The sequence below is a fragment of the Dermacentor variabilis genome, chromosome 3, assembly GCF_050947875.1.
Source record: "Dermacentor variabilis isolate Ectoservices chromosome 3, ASM5094787v1, whole genome shotgun sequence".
NCBI lineage: Eukaryota > Metazoa > Arthropoda > Arachnida > Ixodida > Ixodidae > Dermacentor > Dermacentor variabilis.
The window spans coordinates 172918199-172943565 of NC_134570.1; the positions used below are offsets into that span (position 1 = coordinate 172918199).

The 25367-nt window shown below is 44.7% G+C and overlaps 1 protein-coding gene across 2 annotated transcripts in view; it reads right to left on the reverse strand.

Moving 5' to 3' along the window:
- Positions 1-16938: 16938 nt before the first annotated feature.
- The window catches only part of LOC142576528 (protein spinster-like), a 97263-nt gene continuing 88834 nt past the window's right edge, over positions 16939-25367 (reverse strand). Inside the window, exon 11 of one of the 2 annotated variants that reach the window (XM_075686685.1) lies at positions 16939-19172. In XM_075686685.1, the coding sequence (XP_075542800.1) occupies positions 19075-19172 (98 nt within the window). In that variant the 3' untranslated portion in view covers positions 16939-19074. The other variant, XM_075686687.1, reaches the window with a different exon arrangement.

The following is a 25367-nucleotide window of genomic DNA, read 5'->3' on the forward strand; positions in this document are numbered from 1 at the left end:
CCTCCACTCCGCGCCCTCCAATTGAAAACACCACTGATTTCCAAATTAATCTACACAAACAGATCGCACAACCCAAACTAATCACAGAACGTCGTTTTCTTGACGGCAAAACCCTGCAATACTTACATGACAAAGGGCAGCGGCAGCACATTCAGAACAGTCGCAAACAGACCATAGTGCCATGCGAGTGCGATAACGTAACTATGCCCGGCTTCACGAATAACGTGGCCGCCTTGATCAAATAACAATTGAAAACACTACTGATTTCCAAATTAAAACCACACAAACATATCGCACAACCCAAACTGATCACAGAATATCGTTTTCTTGACAGCAAAACACTGCAACACTTACATAGCAAAGGGCAGCGGCAGCACGTTCAGAACAGCCGCAAACACACCACAGCGCAATGCGAGTGCGGTGCGGTGACGACGCCATGACGACGCGACTATGCCCCGGCTCGCCCGGCTGCCCGGCATCACGAATCACGTGGCCACCTTGGTCACATGATTTGACGACGGTATCGCCACCTTGCGCAAGGTTGGATCGCGTTGATGGGTTGTTGAATATTGTAGAAGCCGCTAAAGAGGCTGACGCGCCGTGGCGTGGCGTTTTGAGTCGTTTGCAAAACGTATTCACCCCTCGTTTTTAAGCTGTCTGGCTTCCAACGTTATCAAAACGTATTCACCCCTCGTTTTTAAGCTATCTTGTTTGGAACGTCTTTGATGCGTCGATTTTGGTCAAAAATCCTTTTCAGACGTTGAATCCCTTAATACGACGTTTTCAAGACTTTGTGTGCTACCTGGGTTTCGTTGGCAACAATAATTGTATAACAATTATTATAAGCCATTTGAACCCCTTCTAAAATAACAGATACTACTTTCACATGATTTAGTATTTAAGAAAGAATCTCGCGATTGATTTTGTCAAAAGCTTCTTTTAAGTCTAGTTCCATCATGGCTAATCGGTCATCATATGAATTACAGCATTGAAAAATGCTTTGTGCGATACTGAATATTCGTGCCGATGCTACGCCCCTTGATGCCACGTGATCGGTAGGAACCTACTATGCTTTTAATAACGCCCTGCAATCGTTTAGCTAAAGCTTTCATCCGTATTCGCTACCGTTATCGGGCAGTAGCAGTTTAATAACATGAACTTTACAGGGCCATCGAATTTTGGAATTAGAACCGTGTGCGTTTTTCGAAACGATGCTGGCATTTCTTTTGCTTCATAAGCTAAACGGCTTTTGCAAGCTTTGTAAAAGGTGGCCCCGAACCATCAGGTCCCGGCAATTTATCGCTTTCTAGTCATCTATCGCTCGCTTGCATTTGTTTTTCCGACAGATAGTGTCACGATTTATTTTCTTGAGATCTAAGTAATGAACTTTTGAAACGATTATACAGGTGAGACTTTCTCGAGAAATTCTAGATATTGTTGACCATTGGCTACAGTTAGCCATGTTGGTGTTCGGGGTTATCATTGCGATAGCAATTATATGTACACTCCAGGTGCATGTCTGTCGTCGCCGTGATGTTCCGTATTAAATCCAATGGCGATAACACAGTCGCCGCGCGCCGTATGTTGTATGTGCGAGTAAAAGCGTGCGAGGGTGAGCCGACGATCGCGGCGCTATCTCGCGCGCTCAAGGGAGGAAGCGCGCCGTCTTTCATCGCGCGCAAAGTACCAGGGCGGGGGGGGGGGGGGAGGGGGGAGTAGGAGGGGGCGTTGTACTTCGGCAGCAACTGCATACGGCGCGGCCGCGCGGGCTTTCTCTTGAAAGCGATCTGCTTTGGGGACAGAGCCTAGGTGGGCTAACGGCTCGTAGATTTGCTTGTGCTGCGTACTCGCCGATCAGTTTGCGTTGAAGCGATAGACAGCACCAAGGTCAGTTCGTTCGCTGCTGCTGCCGCGCTTTCTCACGTCAGCGAGTGTCCGCGATCATCGAGTGCGATGAGTGCATGCTTGCCTGTGCACGCTAATTTGTTTATTTAGTTCGTAAACGAGTGTTTACAAGTTAACGCGGCCGATAAAACTACTACCCTTTCTTATTATGGCTGTCTACTGATTTGCTATCGCAATCGATGCTTCGTCTTTCGGGCGAAACTGCGAATTTCTTTTAAGTAGTGCCCGATTTTCGCAAATTAAGCTTGCATTTCTCCATTGAATACTTCAAAGGGACACTGAAGGCTTAACGAAACTTAAGACGAAGTAGTCGAGCTCGATTTTGTATAGTGGGAAGTTTGCTAAGTAACTAAGTTTACTAAGTTTACTCGTTTACTAAGTAGACGTGCATAGACTGTTTAAATACCATTCCAGAAACCTCGCAACGCTTCTTTCGTGCCAAGAAACGACTTAGTTTACGAGAAAATTGCATCTACAGGTTTCGAACGCCTTTTTCAATTTCAAACCTCCCGCTACCTAACCGGGGGAGTGGTGAAGGAAGTGATGACGCTGCATACGGTCAGTAAAGCAGCACTCGACAGACGGTGGCACCGAGCCAAGACAGAGCGGTGGATTCGCCGCTGCAGCTGCTTTTCGGTCAATTGGCATAGACCACTCGGGCATCCTGCGACATCACATGGAAGTTGGATTCTCTGCTATTTGTAGTTTGTGCGAGTTTCGCGAGCCAGCAAACCCAGCGCCGCACTACGCGATAACGAAATTACTGAAACACGAAAGCGTGGGCGGCGCGAAGTCGAGCCAAAACGACCTTTCGACCGCCCGCGTCCTTGCCAAGGGTAATTTCAATGAGTTATTTTTTCTAAAAAATATGGCCGACGATTACGCTTCTTAGAAATGCGATCTTTGAGCGCAGCTGCTGCCTTATTTCAACACCAGGCAACCGCATACAGAACACGCAGTGCCGAACGGAGGCGGTTCTGCGTTTCGGATTGGGAGCACACACAGCGATCCGCCGCTATCGGGCCGGCGCTCCGGCGACGCGCCATCTTATAGTGGGTTACCGCCGCGGAGAGGGGGGTGGGATGAAGAAACGGGTGGAGAACAGTGGTATTCAGTAGAGGTCACACACTCATTCACTCACATACAGGCCTCAATGTGGCCGTACAAGTTTGGGGTGGGAAGTAGAAGTAAGAGGACGAAACGCTATAACTGTCTCTAGAGTCATCGCAACGGCACTGTGCCAGGTAAGGGTATGCATAGGGCTAGAATGGAGGCGGGAGTAGGGCAGCCAGGCGCAAGCGACAAATGCCACTGAGAAACGCGCCCCGCTAACGGGGAAGCGAGAGACACCGCTGAGAGCCGTACAGCCACGCGATGCGGAGACGGAGGCGGGGAGAGCCGTGGATCACGCCCGAGGCGGCAAGGAGCGCCCGCCGCCGGCACTGCGCCAGTGCCGAGACAGCGGGAGAAGCGATGGCAAGGGCTGAGTGGACGGTAGCGGCGAGAGTCACCGCAACGGCGCTGAGTGGAGGAAAGGGACGAGAGGATAGGTGAGAACACGCGATCCGGATTTGGAGGGCAACGGGAGAGAAAGGCTCGCACCGTGCGCGAGAGATGGCGCCAGGAACGCGCGCAGCTACGGCAGCGCGCTGGCCTCGGCTATGGCGCTGGTTACGGCGAGGCACAACGGCGAGGCCGACGGCGACGCGAAACGCGGCAACGGGTTCCAAAGAGCTGCGCTCTAAAATGAAATAGAACTGGACAAGTAGCATTTTATTTCGTCTGATAATACAATACAAGATTGTTTTTTTGCAACGAGTAGTTGAATGCTATGGTAGGATACAACTTCAAAAACAGCAGTTGGCAACCAGGGTACACGGATTGCGCAGGATTGTTGCTCCACCAGCCAATCACAAAAACAAGCAAAATCTTTGTCATTCGACCATTTCAAAATGGTGTCGTACTTGATAGCTCCAGAGCATCTGCTATTCTTGAAGTCTTTTCATTGGCGGAAGCGATGAGGTTTGCAAGAGACACGGACAAAGTGTATGGAGTCTGAGCTTCTCGCACTTCAAAAGTCGGCGGCACAGTTCATTTCACTGCTGACCCCGTTTGTCATCAAACTTCACCGCCAACTGATTTGCAGTGAAGCATGTGTTTTATTTCAGTTCAATAAAGAACTAGGCTATCACTTTTCCACTATAATAGACGAGTCAAAACGTACAAAATTACGTGCTTATAATTTTATTTTTGTGGTTGTCGCCTTGTTTAGGTAACAGGGAAAGTTTGAAGTACGAACTATTTGCAGCCTCGCGAAGGAACGGTGGCTGGCGGTTACGAATGCGTGGGTGGGGTTTGTTTATTTATTTATTTATTTATTTATTTATTTATTTATTTATTTATTTATTTATTTGAACATACTGCTAGCCTCACGTTTGAGGCTGTTGCAGGTAAGGGGCAGGATACATATTCAAAAGAACACAGTTCTAGTAGGCGCGGACATACATAAGTTTGGGTGAACAAGGGAGTAAATATGCGCTCTATAATCATTATACAATTTCTATAACAGGAGCGGGGAAAAATGGTAGTAAACGCCATGTTGTAAGGTTTAGCACACAGAAGAAGCAGAAAGAAAGAAAATGTAAATATTTTGGATGCGCAATGCGCAAGAGACAAGATTCAGCAGGTGCTTATATCAGGGCAGAATACAAGGCACTGCTAAGTGAATTAGAATGCCAGTGTACGACGCAGCTCACCTATGTGCAGATCGTAGCTACAGATCATTGTTTGATAACTTGGCGATAAATGTTTCGAGTGATGTGCAGGTGAAAACGTCATCAGGGCAACATGTTCCATTCACGGATTGCATGTGGGAAATAGAGTACCTGAATATGTCGTTGTGAAATCTGTATTCTGTTAAGTGCTTGGTGTGCTTTGTTCGAGAACTACGTGTACCTGTCTGTAGCAAGTAGTCACTCGCATTGATTTTCACACTGCCATTAAGAAGAAGGAAAAGAAACTTAAGACGAAGTAGTCGAGCTCGATTTTGTATAGTGGGAAGTTCAGCTCGCCTTAATAGTTCTGTGGGGGAGTCAAGACGGCGACACTTATTAAAAATAAATCTAATCCCTTTCCTTTGTGCGCTCTCCAAATTTTGCTATGGACTGCTTTCGGAAGAGAAACAAACATACTATTCCATATTCCTGTATAGAGCGAACTAGTGACAGGTATGCTAAGCGTTTAAGTATCTATTGATGCGGATCTAAGCGAGCGTTTTAACGAGTATAGAACTGCCAGTGATTTATTAACAATATCTGTTACCTGCTTGTCCCATTTAAGATCTAATGAAATTATGACGCCTAAATATTTATACTCTTCTACTTTATTTAACATCTGTCCTTGTATATAATACGGGTAGTTCATGGGCGCTCTTTTATTCGTCACTGTCATACAAACTGTTTTCTCTGTGTTAATCACCATCTGCCACGTTTGGCACCATTGTGTTATATTTTGAAGTGCACTGTTTGAGGTTATCTGATCATCACGACAGGTTATTTCCTTGTAGATAACACAGTCATCTGCAAGCATTCTTACTGTGGCGTTAGTATTAATGGGTAAATCATTGATAAAAAGAAGAAAGAGGATAGGAGCTAAAGCGGCTCCTTGTGGGACGCCAGATAGCACATCGCCGCAATCCGAAGAGTAGTATTTGAAACATACATATTGTCGTCGACCTGCAAGATAACTTTTTATCCACTTGGTGATGTTGTTATCACCGAGGTAGTGGATAAGTTTCTGAAGTAGCTTTGGATGGGAAACTCGATTGAATGCTTTAGATAGATCTAGGAATATCATATCGGTTTGACTGCATTTGTCCAATGTAAGCGCTAAGTCGTGGATTGTCTCAATCGAGTAGTCGTAGACAATCCTTTTCTAAAGCCATGCTGATTAGGGACAATTAAATTATTTTTTTCTACGAATGACACTATGCGTTTTAGGATTATGTGTTCAAGGATTTTGCCGGCCGTACAAGTAAGCGAGCAAGTAAGTATAATCCCATCAATTTCACTGCAGACTTGAGTTGTATCCGACTATATAGACAGAATTTAACGGAGGAGTGCTTTCGTCGCCGGGCAAGTACTTGAATATCTCGGAGTCTCTAATCCCTACATTAACCTCAATTTCTCGATTATTAAGGCTCTGTTGGCGATAATATGGACGCCTAAGAGATTCTCGACCACTTATCTATCGCTTTACCTTGACTTAATATTTGCCTTTAGTGTCCCTTTAAGGACAGCTGCGGCGTTTTTTTAACCATATTAGGATCCTGCAAACTTGGAACATTTTACCGGAGCGACAGCCAGGCTTCAGAGGGAGTTTGTGGGGAACCAATTTTGTGTGGCCTGTGTTGTGTGCGACCGCTTGTGGTTATTATTATCAATTATTTGCAATAACTAATGTCGAATATATTGGCAAATCGAAGTAAATGTTTAAAAAGTCCTCAAAAACATCCTTCAAGCAGTTTTGTAGACTTCTAATAATGTGGCGTTAGCATATCTACAGATTTTCCAAGAAGTGTACATCCAAATAATGTTTAAATTTGCTTACTTTAGACGTTTCGCTTATTCGTTAAAACATTTTCGACTATATTTACTTCTTCCTGTGTTTTATAGGATGCTTGTTTCACATATAGGCACAAAAAGTGTATACCTTGCAGGTAATTCTGAAGCATATATAGTTACAGCATAAACGTAACTTCTATTATTCATCATTGCACGAAGGTACTACACATCAGACACGTACCCAGGATTTTTTTTCGGGGAGGAGGGGGGGCACCACCGCCACCACCACCAGTTGTAAAACTCCGCCTGGGAGCGGCGCGAGAACGTGACCCTCTGCCGTCTCCTCTCGCGAGGTGGCGCTGCCGCCATGGTTGGCCTAGGTTGGCCCGGTTGGATTTGGATTTTGTGGCGGATGGACGTGCTTTTCGGGGCTCCGTGGCGACGACGAAATCATAAGTTTTTGTGCATGCTTTGAGCTTGCTTCTGTTTTTTTATTTGCTGGTTTTTTGCATTTAAATAGTAATTGGGCGTGCGGACGCTCCTGTGTCGAGGCTTCAGCGACTTCGTTCGTAGCTAAGTACTCTTTTTTCTTCTTATTAGCTGATGTTTTTGAAGTGTTTTATTTTGCATGGAGCAGGAGCGCAAATTTTGAAATCGTGGTAAGCGTGGTAAACGTACCGGCTTTGTCTAGGTCTGGCGGTTTCCCTCGTTAGGCCTAGGTGCTAGGCGGGACCTATTTGATAGGCCTATTTAACTATCTCAGCTAGCTCTTCGAAGTGGTTTGGCGGACGTGCTCGTTGAGCCTAAGGACGTAGGCCTAGCGATGAAACCAAAGAAAGGGAAGGCCGCGGGGGACGCGGAGCAAGTGCAGTGCGACGAGTGCCTGCGCTGGTGCTCCCTCGACGAGACCAGTTTCCAGAGCTTAGCAGACGCGGAGGAGCCAAGCTTTACGTGCAGGCTGTGCGAAGGGGTCAGGGAAGCAGTCCAAAAACTGGAAGGAAATTGGACAGCCAAGTTCAAGGAGCTGAAAGCAGACCTGAGGGAGGAGCGGGAGAGGCGGTTAGCTTTGCAGGCGAAAGTCGCCGAGTTGGTCAAGGTGGAAGCGGTGCAGGCCGCGCAATTAGTAAGAACCGTGGCCGAGCTTGGAGAAGAGAGGGAAAGGAGAGCAGAGCTACCTAGGCGTCTCGATGCGCTTGAGACGAGCGCAGCGGAGAATGATGGATCGGGACACCAAGCCGGTGGCAAAAGCACAGAAAGTAGGGTAGACCCTACATGCGAAGTCGGGGGCAGGGTGGCAGAGCAAGCGGTAGTCAGCTCGCCGCCGGTGAATCGGCGTAGTTATAGCGAAGCAGCGTAACACGCCCCGCGGGAGGCGACGCTGCAGCCACAGGGGCGCCAGCGAGCGCGAGCAGAGGAGGGGAACAAGCTAACCCCAAGGAATGAGCTCATAGTCAATGATAAGCACAACCTGGAAGTTAGGAGGGAGGGAAAGAATGCCCTAGTACTTATCGGTGGTGATTCAAATATGAGGAGGTGCAAAAGAGCTATAATGGAGCGTGCAAAGGGTGATAAGCGGGTAGCAGTCGGGACGTTCCCAGGCAGGACAATGGACGCAGTACTGAGAGAAACAAAAAGCGAGCTTTCTCAGAATGTTGCAGAGCGCAATTTGGTAGTGGTAGCGGCTGGGCTAAATGATGTGTTGAATGGTGAAGCTGCAAAAGTAGTGGAAAGATTAGCGGAGGGAGTTGACGATTTAAGGGCGATAGCACAGCAAGTCCAGATCGTGGTATGCACAGTGCCGGAGGTGCAAGGAAGGAACGGAGCAATAGCCAAGGACGTTGTGGCTGTAAATTGTGAAATAAGAAAGCTAAGCCAGGAGAAAGGATTTGAAGTGGCAGACATAAACAGAGAAGTGCATAGAGCAGGCTTTGGCGGAGGCTTTACACGAGATGGCATTCACTTTAATGGAAGGCTAGGAGCCGAGATCGGCTGGCGCCTGGCAGGTCGGGCAGTAGCTTTTTTAGGGGGTCCACTGCGCCTCAGGGCGTAGGGGTAGGTAGAAACAGTGTAGAAAGTGCAACAATAGAGGCTGACGCCAATAAAATGGCCACTAGGAGGTCCAGGAAGAAAACTACAAATAAATTTAACACCAGGATCAGGTACATAAACATGCAAGGCGGTAGAAAGAGAGCGAGGTGGTTAGAAATAGAACAGCAGTTAAAGGACGAAGAAGTAGGTGTATACGCGCTATGCGAAACACACCTCAGGGATCTAGAAGACCCACCGCTTATTGAAGGCTACGTCTGGGAAGGGAGCAATAGAACAACAACGGAGAGGAAGGGAGGAGGAGTAGGTATGCTCATACACCAAGGAACAAATTGGCAAAGAATAAAGTTAACTTGCAAAGAACATGTCTGGGTATCAGGTACAATTGCCGGTAAAAAGGCATGGCTAGGAGTAGTTTATTTAGGGACAGGGGACAAATACAGGCAAGAGAACAAAGATCTAGAGAAGTGTCTCGATGACGATATAAAGCAGTTTGGAGAAGGGGCCGATATTTGTCTGCTGGGTGACATGAATGGCCACATCGAGGATCTGGATGGATACACAGATGGTAATGGGAAGTTGATGCTAGACTTCTGTGAACGACACAACCTAGTTATAGTAAATAGAGAAACTAAGTGTGAGGGACAAATCACGTGGGAGTCCCGTAACAGACAAACGACCATTGACTACTGCTTAATGTCGCAGGGATTGTATAGCAAGCTAGCAATAATGGAAATAGACGAAGAGGGGAAGTACAGCCTCGAAAGTGATCATAAGCGTATTAGTCTACAGTTGGGAGCCCTACTCAAAAGAGAAATGCAGGGAAGCCAAAAAGAGTACGCAAAATTAAATGACGCGCAAATAGCGCAAATAGCGGCTGGCATAGAGGAAGCAATAAAGAAACATCCCATGGAAAGGTGGGATTATAATCAGTTAGAACTACTCATTAGTACAAAAATAAAAGAGGTAAAAGGAGTAAACTGCTGGAGAGGAAAGGGGAAGCCACGAAATTGGTGGAATAAGGAAATTAGAGAGGCCATCGAACAACGACGGTGGGCATCTCGGGAACACAGAGAAGCAAAGAGGGCGCAGTTATCTGAAGAGGAAATAGGCCAAAAATGGGAATATTATCGACAAAAGAAACAACAAGTGCAGGTCCTCGTCCAGGCTAAAATAAAGCAGTCCTCTGATCGCTGGCTGGCTGAAGTTCCCGACGCAACTAAAGGGGGGTCAAGAAAATTCTGGAACCATATAAGCTGGCTGGGTAAAGCTAATCACAGAAAAGAGGAACAGATTCACGATGCCGAAGGAAATTGTTTAGAGGGAGATGACGCTGTGAACTACATCGGTTCAGTTATAGCAGAGTCATTTAAGAAAGACGATAGGGTAATCGCCCCAAGTGAGGGAGCAACACAGAATAGCATAATAGAAAACAGTTTAGAATTGACCAGTCTTAACTGGAAAAAGGCGGAAGCAAATGTTCCAAAATGCACGTCCGCGGGGATAGACGAAATTCCAATCAAGTTAATTAATGAACTTGGCCCAAGAAGCAAGGAAACGCTGATAAAAGCATTGGAGGCAGCCATAACAAATAAGCAAATTCCGCACAGCTGGAAACAGAGTAAAATGAATTTGATTTATAAAGGGAAAGGTGATAAGAAGAACATAAAATCTTTCCGACCAATTACGATAACATCAGTTATATATAGGCTGGCGATGCAGGCGGTGAAATTAAAAATGCAGTCATGGGTAGAATGTAATAGAATACTTGGAGAACTTCAGAACGGGTTCAGAAATGGTAGGCGCTTAGATGATAGCCTGTTCGTGCTTACCCAGTGCATAGAAATAGCTAAGGCGGAAAATAGACCTCTGTATTTAGCCTTCCTGGACATAAGTGGTGCATACGACAATGTGAACAGGGAACTCCTGTGGAACATATTAAAAGCTGAAGGTATCGGTAATGAGGTAATTGATTTTCTACAGGAACTATATCGAGAAAATAATGTTGAAATAACATGGGAAGGAATCAAGAGTACGACAACTGTCGAGGTTCACAATGGATTAAGGCAAGGTTGTCCTCTATCACCGCTGCTGTTCATGCTTTATGTGATAAGCATGGAAAGAAGGTTACAACGAAGCAATCTAAGGTATAATCTGTCGTACAGATTAGGCGAAAAGGTTGTTGAGCAACGACTACCGGGTTTAATGTATGCGGACGATATTATACTGTTAGCAGATAGCCAGGAAGATTTGCAAACTCTGGTTAATTACTGTGGGGACGAAGGAGACAGTTTACGTTTCAGTTTTAGTGCAGCTAAGTCCGGTGGGATGTTTTTCAACGATACAACTGATCAGGAGCTTACAATACAAGGCCACGAAATACCCCGAGTGGCCGAATACAAGTATCTCGGGGTATGGATAAACAAAGGGCAGATGTACACGGAAAAGCACGAACAGTCTCTAATAGCAAAAGGGCGAAGAGATGCCGGGATAATGAAACATAAGGCATTGTGGGGTTACAACAGGTATGAGGTACTGAGAGGCATTTGGAAGGGAGTAATGGTGCCGGGGCCTACGTTCGGGAATGCGGTCCTGTGTTTAAGGGCAGAGGTTCAGTCGAGACTAGAAGTAAATCAGAGAGCTGTGGGAAGGTTAGCACTAGGTGCCCATGGGAAAACCACAAACGAAGCAGTACAGGGAGATATGTGCTGGGCATCATTCGAAGCACGGGAAGCTCAGAGTAAAATCCTATACGAAAAACGTCTGAGGAAATTGGATGATAACGGGTGGGCAGCTAAGGTGTTTAAATACCTATACAGAAAGAGCGTTGACTCACAATGGCGGAAAAGAACTAGGAAGCTAACCAGTAAGTATGCCAGACACGAGGACGAAAAAGGACAGAGCATTAAACGACAGGTTAAAAATGCGGAAGGTAAAAATTCGATAAATTCAATGAAAAAGAAGCATAGTGTAGAACTATATCGATACTGGAAACAGCAGATCAGGAAGGAAGTGTTTTATGATAACTCAAGAGGCAGTGCCCTACTCTTTGAAGCTAGATCAGGATGTCTTAGAACACGGAGCTATAAAAAGAAATTTAACGAAGAAGAAGACACATGTACTGTGTGTGGTAAATATGTAGAAACGATCGAACACCTCATACTAGAATGTGATGGTATCAATCCCGATGTCGATGCGGCCACAGTCACCCTTCCTGAGGCCCTAGGGTTCAGAGATGATAGTCATGTAAATAAATATGCGGTGGAAATTAGCAAAAGGCGATTGGAGGATTGGTGGCTCAAAAGCAGAGAGGTGACATAAGGTTAAAAGGGTAGGAAGACGTATTTAAAGAAAATCGAGAAATTCAATAACACACAACACAGATAAAAATAAAAGGCAAAATAAAAATCTGAGCATGGTGGCAACTGCCATCGCCCCGTTTCAAAGGGGACGCTCCTACCTTCCATCCATCCATCCAGCCTACAAGGGGCTTTAGGTTGGCCTAGAGTTACTGTATATGCTACCAAAGGTGCTACCTTTGGTAGCATATACAGTAACTCTAGGTTGGCCCGGTTGGCTACGGAAGCTTCCCAAGGCAGCAGTGCGCCGCCGACTCAATGCCAGACTTTTTTTTTTGCTGCTCTCCGTGGCGCTAAATATTCAAAGAATAGCCTTTTTACATTGTGCACTCTGTAAAAAGTAGCTAATAGGTGAATGAAGAGGACCGTGAGGCTTTTCGTTTGTGGCATATTGACACGTGTACTTATCTTTATCGGGCGAACACATTTCGCCGCCTAACAAATGTAATCGCACAGCGCGGGACGCGCCTGCATGTATCTGAAGTTTCTGGAAAGTTATCGATGCTTCTACCCGGCTGTCTGTTGTCGCCGAACCTTGTGTTATCTGATTTCATCGCGTGACGCGAATGGTGTAGAACTTTGTGGAAGGCACGCGGGTCCGAACGATTAGTCTGGAACATTCGACGACTGCTGTATAAAAGCCGACGCGCTTGACCCGCTGATCAGATTTCGACGAAAGAGGAAACAGTCCTGCAGTGGTTGAATACGTGCTAAATCTGTTGGAACGGCTAAGCGCAACCCAAGAACTAGTCGGAAAGAACAGGGGAGTAGCTCAAGAGAACGCCAAATTCTATTACGGCAAGAATGCGAGGCTTCGCACGTTTAACACCGGAGACCAGGTAATGGTCCTCAAACCTTCAAGAAAGAACAAGCTTGAAGTTCACTGGGACGGGCCCGCTAAAGTGTTGCACAAACTTTCAGATACTAACTATGCTCTGAAAATGCCCGGTCGCAGGAAGGAAGTGAGGATATATCACTGTAATTTGATGAAGCCGTATGTAGAGCGGAGCGGAGTCGTCAACTATACCATCAAAGAGCAGGATGGCACTAGTACCAAGTTTAAGGAGTATAGGGCGACCTCCAACTCTGAAATCGGCCTAGAAGTACTTGCACACTCGGTAAGCTCGCACGCTCTAAGACCCGAGCAGCTAGATGAGCTAAAAGAGGTGTTAGGGGAATATCTCGACAGATTCAGCGATCGGCCGGGTATAACCGAACTAATAACGCACGAAATTGAGCTGACATCAACCGAACCAGTAAGATCAAAGCCTTACAGGGTGTCTCCAAGACAGAGAGAGATTATGGAGGCAGAGATACAGCGCATACTAGAGTTGGGAGTTATTGAGCCCGCTGAGTGACTACACGTCACCGCTAATACTGGTAGAAACCCCTAACAAGGACCCTCGTCCGTGTGTTGACTACAGGAAGTTAAATGCCATCACTAGGGATCAGCTGTACCCGATACCCAACATTGAGGAACGAATTGAAAGAGTTAGCGCTGCTAAATACATTTCAACTATAGATCTCGTGCGGGGGTACTGGCAAGTTCCCCTTTCAGAAAGTGCCAGCCGCTATGCCGCATTCATCTCACCTGTAGGCACTTTTCGCCCACTCGCACTCAGCTTCGGGCTGAAGAACGCGCCGTTTAGCTTCTCTATGTTAGTGGATATTGTCCTAAAAGACTTGCAGGAGATCGCCTTGCCCTATCTTGATGATGTAGCAATTTTTTCGGACAGCTGGGAACAACACGTGTCGCACCTCAAACAGGTGTTCTCACGGTTGAGGGAAGCCGGCTTAACGATGAAAGCGGAAAAGTGTAGGTTTGGTTGTTCGCAGGTTACTTACCTGGGCCATGTTGTCGGCCAGGGCACGAGACTGCCGGCCGAGCTGAAAATAGCTACGATGGGAGAATTTTCTCAGCCGCGCACGAAAACCGACCTTCGTTCATTTTTGGTACTTGTGGGGTACTATCAACGGTACATTCCGAATTACTCACAAATGGCAAGTCCATTAACGGACGCCCTCCGAAAGGGAGCTCCGAGTAACGTACACTGGGATAAGGACAAAGAGAACGCTTTCCAAAGTTTGAAAACGCTATTGGTTTCTCGTCCTGTGCTTCGCGCACCAGACTACGAAAAGGAATTCATAGTTCAATGCGACGCAAGCGACAGAGGTATGGGCATGGTACTTAGTCAGGTCGGCGACGATAACGAGGAACATCCTATCCTCTATGCCAGCCATAAACTAAATGTAAGAGAGGAAGCCTACAGCGCTTCAGAGAAGGAATGCGCTTGTTTAGTTTGGGCCGCCCAGAAGTTGTCGTGTTACTTGTACGGAGCGAAGTTCATCTTCGAGACCGACCACTGTCCTCTGACGTGGCTCAATCAAATGTCACACAAAAATGGCCGCTTGCTCCAATGGAGCCTCACTCTCCAAGAGTACAACTTCTCCATTGGATATAAGAAGGGAAAGTTGCATAGCAATGCGGATGGTTTGAGCAGGCTAATTTGAATTCTGCGTTTGAGGGTCCCGCCTAAATTTTACGGTTACTAGTGTTAGTTTTTTTAAGCCAAGATCTCCGCTCATTTAGCAGGACTCCATGATTGCTGAATTTGTCAGCACGATATTGCTTCAGAAATTGGCATAGCGAAATGAAGCATTTTTTTTGTTTCTGCACTTATGTTCTTTTTTTGTTTAAGCCTAGCGGGTCTAAAGTGAGAGCCAAGGTACGTCATCTCGGCGCAGAGCCGTGTTGTGGGGTTCATTTTGCAGTTGCCTGTCCTTGTTGGATGTTTTGGGGCGATGACATCATTGCACAAGTGGTTACTGCGAGCCAAGACATCACCCCCTGGCCACCAGCCGTTCTCTTCCTGCCCAGCGGTTGTCAGCGTTAGACAGTCGAGATTTTCCGCGCCATGGAGGCGCTGTTAAGAACGCCCAGCTGCAGTGCAAAGTTTTGCCAACCAGTTGCGACTGTGGAGGCAACATCCCGGGAGAATCGCCGCCAACCTCTAGCCACGGCGTGACTAAGTCGACTTTGTGTCGATATCAATACGCGCATCCTCCACTCTCCGTCGCTTCAGCTAGGATACGTTGTGACTGAAGGAGTTCGACGAAGCAGGCTTTGTGTGCAAACCGACAAAGCGGACCTGATCTCCTACGGGCGGGGGAGCTGCCGCGGGAACGACGACGGACACTCCTTCCCACGCACCGACCAAGACGCAAGACAACGCGCTACCCGGAATGGCTCCGAGTTCTATGAAATTCGTGTGGTGTCGGTCTCGGACCATGAACACGTGTGTGTGTGCATGTTTGTGTGTAAACCGTCCTGCGGAGAGGCGGCTAGTTTGCGATGACTAAACGAACATTCGCGTCGCCTTGTATCGCGGGAGGACCGAGCGTTTAAAAACTGCTGTTCTGCGGATGCTCGACACACTTTTCTTAAGCAGTCATGTTGGACTGAGACACTCTCTCTCAAGCAGTCATCTCAAGCAGACTGATGTACTTTCTCAAACAGTCATGTTTGACTGATATAAATACTGTAAATAAACCCATATTCCTCATTCTCGATGAGAAGCAGTACTTCCTTTCATCAACGTCCTCAGCGTGGATAAGTTGGACGACGGCATGCGCCAGCTACCTTCGAATTCATGCCGGACTCCAGTCTTGACAACGGATCACGAGCGATGGGATTGGGCCCCCAATCCTGACACCGTGTACGTCATAAACGGCAGCCAAGATAAAGGGCACCCCTGCCTCAGTCCCTTGCTGATATCAACTTTCTCCTCGCTCCTCATCCTTTCCCATACGACGCAAACTGTATTTTCTAGGTAAATCTCTCAAAAACTGTAGACAATCGTCACCTAAGCCTTCCCCTTCCAGAATATCCCACAAAATGTTGCGGTCTACGTTGTCATAGACTCCTGTAATGTCTAAAAAGGCCACATACAACGGTCTGCTTTCTGCTATTGATATTTCAATACACTGAGTAAGAACAAAGAAAAACAGGAACAGCACAACACAGGACGAGCGAAATGTCCTGTTTACTCGCTCGTCCTGTGTTGCGCTGTTCCTGTTTTTATTCTAAAGATGAACCAACCAGCCCCATTGAACACGCTGCTAAAGAACAAATAAGTTATCACCTCACGCTTCTCAATGCGCTGCGCCATCTAGTGGCAGTGCAAGAAGTCTGCACGCGGCCTCCAAGACAAGAAGCGTGGCGCGCCGATACCTGCAAACGCTGAGAATAGCACACTCAGTGGCACATACTCAGATGTTCGTTGAAGAGTGGCGAACATCCGCAGAATTCATGGCACAGGCTGCCAGATCGTTAGTGTGAAAAGCGCTCTTTGAAAATCAGCACTTACCCAGTGCATTTGTAGCGCAGCCTGCCAATACGTCGAGTTGGTCTTGGGAGATGTACACCCTTTGGGGTGAATATTTGCCACACAACAGTAATCGTCATGTCTTGCTTGCGTTTCATTCCTTGAAAACGCTACACTCGCTACTTTCCTGTCGAGAATGCTCTGTCATGCTGATAATGGGCGTGTCGTTCGTGACTTCGAAGTACCAGGCTCACCACGTTAAAGAAAGGAAATGTGGACAAGACAGATGACGATTATTGTTGTGTGGCAAAAGGGTATAAGTTTGCTTAAGAGTGTACGTGTCAAAACCATTTTCTGATTACTAGGCATGCTGTAGTGGGAGACTCCGGAAATTTTGACCCCCTCGGATTCCTTAACGTGCACCTAAATCTGAGCACACGGGTGTTTCCGCATTTAGCCCCCACCAAAATGCGGCCACCGTGGCCAGGATTCAATCCCGTGACTTTGTGCTTAGCGTTATAGTTCTATGCAGTCGAGTTTAAACCAGTGTCACAAGTTGGTACCGCCAGTGCTGTTGCATAGATCTGTGCGATATTACATAAATAAAATTAACTGTTTACAAGACAGGCTAACACTAAAAATGCACAAGGCTCCTAGAAAAAAAGAGAAGTTTTTTTCAAGCAGATTTGCTTAAGAGTTGGTCGTCTTGGTGACTTGCAAAACTACAAAAGACACAAATGGTCATAAGCAAATGCCATTTTATTCTCGAAGTACTATAACCTTTAGACACAATACATGAGAATGAAGGCCATTTCTTATGCAATGATCATTTTGTTGACATAACAGATGTTTTGCCACTATTAGTACAACTGTAATGAAACAGTAAAACAGTTTATGAGGACAGAAGCCCTCAAAGCTTGGCGAGTTATATGAAAGTTCGTTTCCATGACACATACATGGATGCACACTAGAGATCACAGAGAAGAGCCTGCATAGACTATGGAAAACACTCATAACTGGAGGCTTAACATTTATTTTACTTTGGGCTTGGCCATTATTATCCCTGCACTGTATCATGAAGACCACAATTTTTGTGCTTGTCCCTTCAAACTAGAGTGCCTCCCACAAGGGGATGATCAAAAATATTTTGTGAAGACAATGGCCCTAATATTCCTGTCGATAATGACAAAACAACGCAATACGCGCTAGGGCATGACATATTTAGCACAGCCGAGCATGTCAAGTGAAAGATCACATTGGTCTTGCGACAAACGTTGCAACTATGTCATTCTAATTCACAACCGTATGATCTGAATTCATCAGCAAGGCACACATATACATTCCCCAACTTCCTTCTGATATTAGGTCGAAGCATGTGCAAAGAAATATTCCGTAATCTTGGAACAAGATCACGAACTCTCATGCCTGAAGTTGTAAAACAAAATATGTTGTAAACAAAACGAAATTTTTATGTGACATACTTTGCAGGCAATATATTTTTCAGAGGCAACTTTAAAAATTATCCTAGGTGTTAATCCCAAGGCACAACTCAACATATTCGTGCACAAGCCATGGCCTGCGATGCAATACACGAAACAGGTAGGGGTTTGCGAATAGTGATTTTTGAGATAGAACACAAATAAAATGGTGCCATAAGCAAATCGAATACTTTTTGAATAGTTTTTTGAATAATGATCAGTGGTTATCACAATTAATATAAAGAACACTATGTTCACATCCCAGTATTCTTAAATCTAGCAAGTTTCTGTCATTATGTAGTATGTCAATAAGCATTGTTTATTAAAAGCACAAATGGAGCATTAGGAGCAAACAAGTAGGGTATTTCTTCTCATGCACAGGACTCTTCAGAGTGCAACTGATCACTGTACAGCCCATAAAGTGCGGTTACCTAAGTGACGCAGCCTCCTTCAATATGAAAGTTCTGATGCTTTATGTCTATAATACGCCTACGAGGGTGAAAAGTTACCGTAATTTTGTTCCAATTTTATGTTTACTTGGGCGCAGTTCACATTTTGAAATATTCGAAATGTATAAGGTAAATACTAGCATTTATAAATAGTGACTATTTGATTCAAAAACGAAACCACATAGTCACTATTAGATTCTTTATTCGAATGTTTCGAATATTTGCACAGCCCTAAAAACACGAGAACGCATCTGCTGAGGCAACCGAACTATAATTATAGACACAAAGATAGTCTGAAAATCTACATCAGCACGAAAATACATTGCGCAGAAAGTTATTCTTAGGCCAAACAAATTTGGTAATTAAGATTCATCAAACGAATAAAATACGGGAAACATATCCATCACAATTACTTGACTAGGCAACAGCTGGCTTGAGCAACTTAGAATTAACTAATGGCCTGTAAAAAGAATGGACATGTGACAAAGGTACTGGACAGCTGTCCTGCTTTAACCAAGACCACCTTCGTGCATTTCACGGTTGATCAACTCAAACTTTGTACAACAGCCTATGAGGTCCTGATGCAGTCTTCGAATATTGGACCTCCTTATGTATATCACACACATGTAATATTTCTGTATTTTTTACCATTAAATAAATTATGAAATTCTGATATGTCAATCGCAAGTTTCAATAGTTCTTTGCAGATGATTGCACCCAATGACTGCCCACTGCTGGAGGACACAAGTTTCATAGTAATATACAACAGTCACTGTAGCAAGCACTGGTCCCTGAGTCTTGCACTGCTGCAGCAGCCATTCGATGGCCTTCTCACTCACAGCAAATGAGCGAGCTGTTCAGCGAAGTACAAATGCACGTTGGGAGTGGCCGCATCGAATAGAAGCACCCACATCGGGGAACAGTTGTTTTCGGCTCAAGGTGCCTCGGTATCAATCATCCTCAGGAATGAGGCAAACTCTGTCGCCTTCTGCTACATTGGGCAGTGACTGGTCAGCTTCAGTCTCGCCACCGGGGTGGTCCATCTGGCCTACAAGGGGAGGTGGAGGGCAAGGAACAAGGGGATCCATGAGAACTGGACTTGGGTAAGAAGGCCGATGTTTGTGCAGAACAACATGAATGCAGTCATACACCTTGATATAATGAAGACATATATAACAAAGTAAATCTAAAATTTGGTTTGCCATAATGAACACATATAACGAAGTAAATATAAAATTTAGTTAGCCATGCTTTAGTTTAAGGAGCAGTACTCTACTGCTACAATGAAACCAAATATGCAAGATCAGAGAAAATGACAGTTACAGCGAAGAGAATATCGATTTGCTTGGCAGCTGAAAGTATGTGTTCTGGTCACAAGAATGACAACTACTCAGCAAAAGAAAATTTGAATGGTACATTCTGAACATATGTGCTCAGTGACCGATAGCTTGGTTGGGCTGTCCTGCAGCCAGCAAGCCAATCCAATGTGGTCACAGCAATAGCACTGCTGCATATTAATAATGGCACTAAGCACATTTGTTTTATAGCATTCAAGTGCCATGTACTGGCATGACATGCTGCCAATGGGCCGTCAAAACTGACAGGAGACCCGTTGCTGGCCCATCCGAGGCATCACATACGCTTGTGCATTTTCCGCAGAGACCAGATCATGAATATAAATATTTTTAATTGATATTAGCATGTGTGCTTAAAATGAATATAACATATAACGAAGATGTCGTGTTAAATGCGACTTGGTTATAAAAAGGTTTGACTGTAATATGTGGCAACACATATAGCTGCACAGGTAATGAAATATGATGGAGACTTCCAGGTTAGTCTTAAAAGGAGTTCTACAGTACAAATTGACATACAGAAAGCTCCTAAAATATGCTGCTATTCTGACACAAACAGAATCCACTAATAATGATAAATGAGCAGGAGTCAAGTCATGCGCAAACAATTAGCACTATGAAGGCCATAGCAGCGGCCAGAAGCAGACACCAAGGGGATCGATAGTGGGGCACACAGCTGTCAAAACACTATATGCTCTTTGTAGCAGCTTCAGTATCTACAAATCAGTCTTTACAGGCAGAAAATTCCAATTTTGAAACAAGCTGTGCTAAGCACTCATACATTGGCCTGCGTATTTATTCTACCAACTTTAAAGGAAGATATTGTGCTTACTGCTGATCTGTTATCTCTCAAATTCTGCAACACAATGGCATCTTTTGTTCCAAATTCTTTGACGAACATTTGGCATCTTTGCTTACCCAGTTCGCCCATAGAAAATTAGAACCCACCATAGTATGTGCACTCGCCATCAGAGAAGTGAGTGGCCACAGACACGTGGACTGGCTTTATTGCCGACAAGAGTTGCTTCTGACAAACCAGGCAAGCAAGAACGCTAAGGGCACAAATGGCAGAACCAGTGTATGTAAGAGTTATGCATATTGCATCACTGCCCCACCAGGCTGCTGCTGCTGGTGCGAGTGTCAACCTCCATCAAAAGAATCTACAAAAAGGAGAAGCTAGTCCAGTATCTAGCTTGGCTACGTGCTGCAAAGTTTATAGGCTTTATAGGTTTTACAAGCTTTAGCATGCATTGCCACTCACTAGCTCCCTTCCTGCTAAAGTCCAGCACAAACTGTGCAGCGGTTTCCCTGCTATAAACAGCTTTGTTTAATGACGCCACAAATGACAGTGCCTTTGAAGCAGTGCATAGGAGGAGCCAAGGAAGGGAAACCATAAGCAGTGGCACAGGGTTTGCCTCATTCCCATCACTTATATGCATATAAGTGAAACAAAAAGGCTTTGTGATGATGGCTACAGCGTTGATAGCAAGGGCTCGACCCACAGAACAGGAGTGTGATGTGTCCAGTCACAAGTCAGCACAGGGCAGTCAATGGTGATCATCAGTAAAGAATGGCAAGAGCTCGCTCCAGTTCAGACAGATTTATTCGACAAAACTTGGACACTTCTCCATCCTTCAGTTAATGCTCACCCACGGCCTTGAAGGCCATTTATGCACACACATATGAGACGCATATGTGTCTCATATGTGCACGCATATGAGAGCGCATCGAATCGGGTGGGGCAAGACCAGTGCTAGGACAGAACTAGAGTCTGTTGTGCCTAGTACTTTGCGAGTGCATGACCACTCACTCAAGTGTTTACTCAGTGCGGGCCAAAAGGCAAAGTAAAAAACCACAGACAACGCAACCATTCGCAATAAAGATGGATGTCAACAAAACAAAGCACTGCACAAAAGAACCTATGCTGCTTACAACAAATGGGAGTTACCTCAGCAGAGCCCAGCAAACCCATGAGTGCAACCGGAAAGTTTTCTGCTATGGCAATACACGCGCGTACATAATCCTCATACCTCAAACATACAAAATCCATGTGCTAGACATGCCAGTGGCAGCCACAGCTTATTGACATTTAAAGTCATGGCTATAAAAAAAATTGGATTTGTGAAGTAAAAAAAGAAAAGGCCCTCCCCACACTAGTACAGGTACAACAGAAGGGTAAAAAAAAGAGTAAAAAACGACAGTGAGCTGCAGGTTCGGTTGCACTCATTGTTGAAACTAAAAAAAAAATTAATGGCTATCGAATGCTTTATAACACAGTGCAAAATAAAACCAAAACAACCTTTTTAAGTCATTCATGGCAAGATTACTTGAGAACAGCAGAAATTTCACTGCTATCCAGCAAACTTTTGCATGTCTTTGTCCATCTTGTAGTCTTGTAAACTATGTCCTTAACAATGCAAGGTTAAGCCCTGTCCTCATGGCATGGTCCTGGTGGTGGGCATTCCACCACTGCATGACATGGAGAGGCCCTAAAGTTCCCATGTGCCGGCATCATCATCATGATCACTCCCTCTACACTGCAGCTCTGCAAGTTTCAAAAAGGCCCAGTAACTCAGCACATGGCCAACTGTACGACTCTGAGAACTGCACAAGTGAATGGTACTAGTAAATGTTTGGGAATAAATAAAGCTGTCAAAGTTGTCCCCTCTCATCACCTGAAATGACGCTGCATGCAGTTATACTTCAGGTCTGCAAGGTGAGCTTACTCGGCTTCACTAAAGAGAAGAGCTAATTTAGGCTAGGTTGGTACATTACAGACCTGGAATTGCCGATGCATCAGTCTCATCGCGAGTACAGGCTTGGTGCACCACAAAAGAGACAAAATATGAAAGATGGGTGACAAATGACAACCCCAACTTCTTCTAAGTGACACATGGTATAATCTCGGTAGTGTTTTATAAGTGCTAAAATTGTTAATGAAAATTACAGAACATTAAAAGATTAAACACGGCTCATCTTGACATTAGTTTACACCTCCTGCGCAAGAAGGACCCATATACATGAAAATACCATGAAACAATATGACGTAATGGCATCATAATATTGTTCACTGCAGTTTGGGCATGAATGTCAACAATGTAAGTTTACCCAAAATTTTCTATGCAAGCAAGTATGTACTGCTTTAAGCATAAAAACAAACATAATGCTCTAAGAAGCTACATGCTTATAAAAAATTTTGCTGCTTCTCTTCAGCACTCATTTACCCTAGCCATATTATAAATTCTTTGTTCTGCAGACAATGTTCCTGAACTGAGCATGAAGCATCATTGTTCACTCTGTAAAAATTTGCAGCAGAAGAAAATGCTTGGCAATTGCTTGAATGCTATTGTTCTAACGACTACGCTAAAGACTTGCTCAGCTGCACTTAAACACGCACACTGTGCTTGCAAGTTAGCAGTGATGAGACATATAAGCTCCAGCTGACTGTCTGCAATGGTTGATGGACAAAATTATTGTGCCAAACCACAAAAGGTAAAAAAGAAGTCCCCCTGGCGGTTGTGTTACTTCATCCTATATGACTTCATCACACAAAAACTTGGCACATTTACAATGTCTAAACACTAAAAACTTAGCCCAATCGCCTAACAGTAGCAATCTAGGCAAATGTAAACACCGAACATAAGCCCGAAAGGTTAGAGGCGGTAAACAGTATAATACTCATGAAAAACAGCCTTGTGAGAAAAACGCGTACAGAGATGTGCACCCACTATGTTTTATATGACATGCTTATTTGCATAGTTAGAATTGGTTAGTGCGAGCATTCAAGGGGTGCCTCACGGACTCTACTAGGCACAGCTGCAAGTTGCTTAGTAGATTAATGGTGGCTTAATGTCTTGGGACAAATATGTCTATGCTTTGTCTACACTGCAGTGGAAGTGTCGAGATTGATTCTGACCCCTTGGAGTCCTATAAAGTGTATTTAAATTTCAATACATGGATGTTACAAAAATGCAGCTACTGCGTCAAGTTCTTGGATCCAAGATGTCGTGCACACAGGTCTCATGCAGCAGGTCAGAGTCATTTAATGAACATGATTGCGTTCATGATGAGCCACGAGACCATGACTAGTGCAACTAGAAACCACGAGTACAGTACTTTAATAAAAACTTTGGGCTAAATACGCTCCTTTACTCCGTCTTACTCAGAAAAAAAACTTCGAGAGCACTCAGCCTGTGCTAGCAGTCCACATAAACATTGTCAAAACCACTGTCCAAATGTAAGTATTGTCTATTTAAGACATTAAAAGTAGATTTGCATATTATCATACTACACCAAGTTACTTATACAATCAAGACACTTCATAATTATCCATTTTAAATGGCCACTCAAACATTATGACTGGAGACCCCATAAAGACCAGACTTTGCATGCAAGATTTGGCATGGTGTCTAGGATGTGGCGAACAAGTGTGGATTTAAAATTAACTCCGTCACAATAAACTCACAAGTGCACTTCCCTCGCCAAGGCCATTAACACATTCTGCTGTGCTGCCGTTTTCAAGGTAACTTTTTTTGCTCGCGTGATTGTGCAACGCACACTGGCACATGATCCAAACGAGTGGCCTAATCGCAAAGGCCAAAATGAACTTAACATGAATCACATAGCCTCGAGAATTGAAATTTGAAGCACTGCTTCATTCTTATCAAATTAAAACGATTGCACGCTTCCTAATGATTGGATGGCTCTGTGACATCAATAAATTAGTGCCTTCACAATGTCACAACAATATAATTCAGAATATCTTTGTATTGTGAAGAAACAATAAATGAAATTAAAATCTGGTATGCAGTCATTTAGCTAATATCAAACAACAGGACCAACTGGCACTGACTCTGGGTGCTTTAGACATTTAGACACACAAATGCTAACAAAGTGTCCTTGAAGCAGCGAGTCTTCACTGGAGGCCTATGTGATGAGCAACTGCCTGCTCTGAACCACCTTGAAACTCGAGCTATTGCTCTGCTTTCAAGAAATAAACTTTTCAACCTCAACTTTCATCCCATTTATTGACCTACTTTCAAGGAAGTCATTTCTTGTAGTGCTTTCAGAAAATAATTAACTGCTGCACGTAACTCTAGCTTGCGAGTTCAGTCATTTTGTGCAAAAATACAACATGAGTGACTGTACAATAAATAAATATATTGTTTAATTACCGAAAAATTATGATAAAAATGAATGCATTCTGCATTACGGTGAAGCTTGTTATGAGCTCGCTTGACTTTACGTATATGCATCAGGCTATTTTGCATTCCTATTGGAATCAATTATGCAGGCTCAACTGCGTTGATGCTCTTCAGTTCACTGTTACATGCAAGTTAGTTGCCATGACCGCAAGAAACACCCTGCCCTGCATAATATTCCGCATAAATGCTAATAGACACGATTGCAAGCACAGAGGCTTTTTAATGTCGAAACTCCTCATGCTAATATACTACTAACTCCTTTTTTGTTCATTTAAGGCCCTTGAACTACAGCGCTCCCACGTCACATTTTGCCTTTGTGCAATAACATGTCACTGAAATTTGCCAGTGTTTCTGTAGCACTCAATGCCCAAAACTATGAAATGAACCCCTGTGCAAGCTTGCAGCAACAAATAGGCTCACTGTTAAGGAAGCACTAGGTATCATGCCATGCTCTAGCGCAGCTAAAAAAAAAAAAAAGCCAATATGCTGCTGGCACAAAGCAATTGGCAACATGAGGACTTTGATCAACAGGTTCACTGACTGAGTCTACTTGAGAAGGCCCAGAAGTAATGGCTTTTACAAGCAGCGTGTGTTCCCTAAGGCACACTTGTAAGCGTGGTAGTCACCAAACATGTCAAGGAAAGGCACCTGTGGAGCAGAGTTTGGCAATGACTTGTCCTGTGA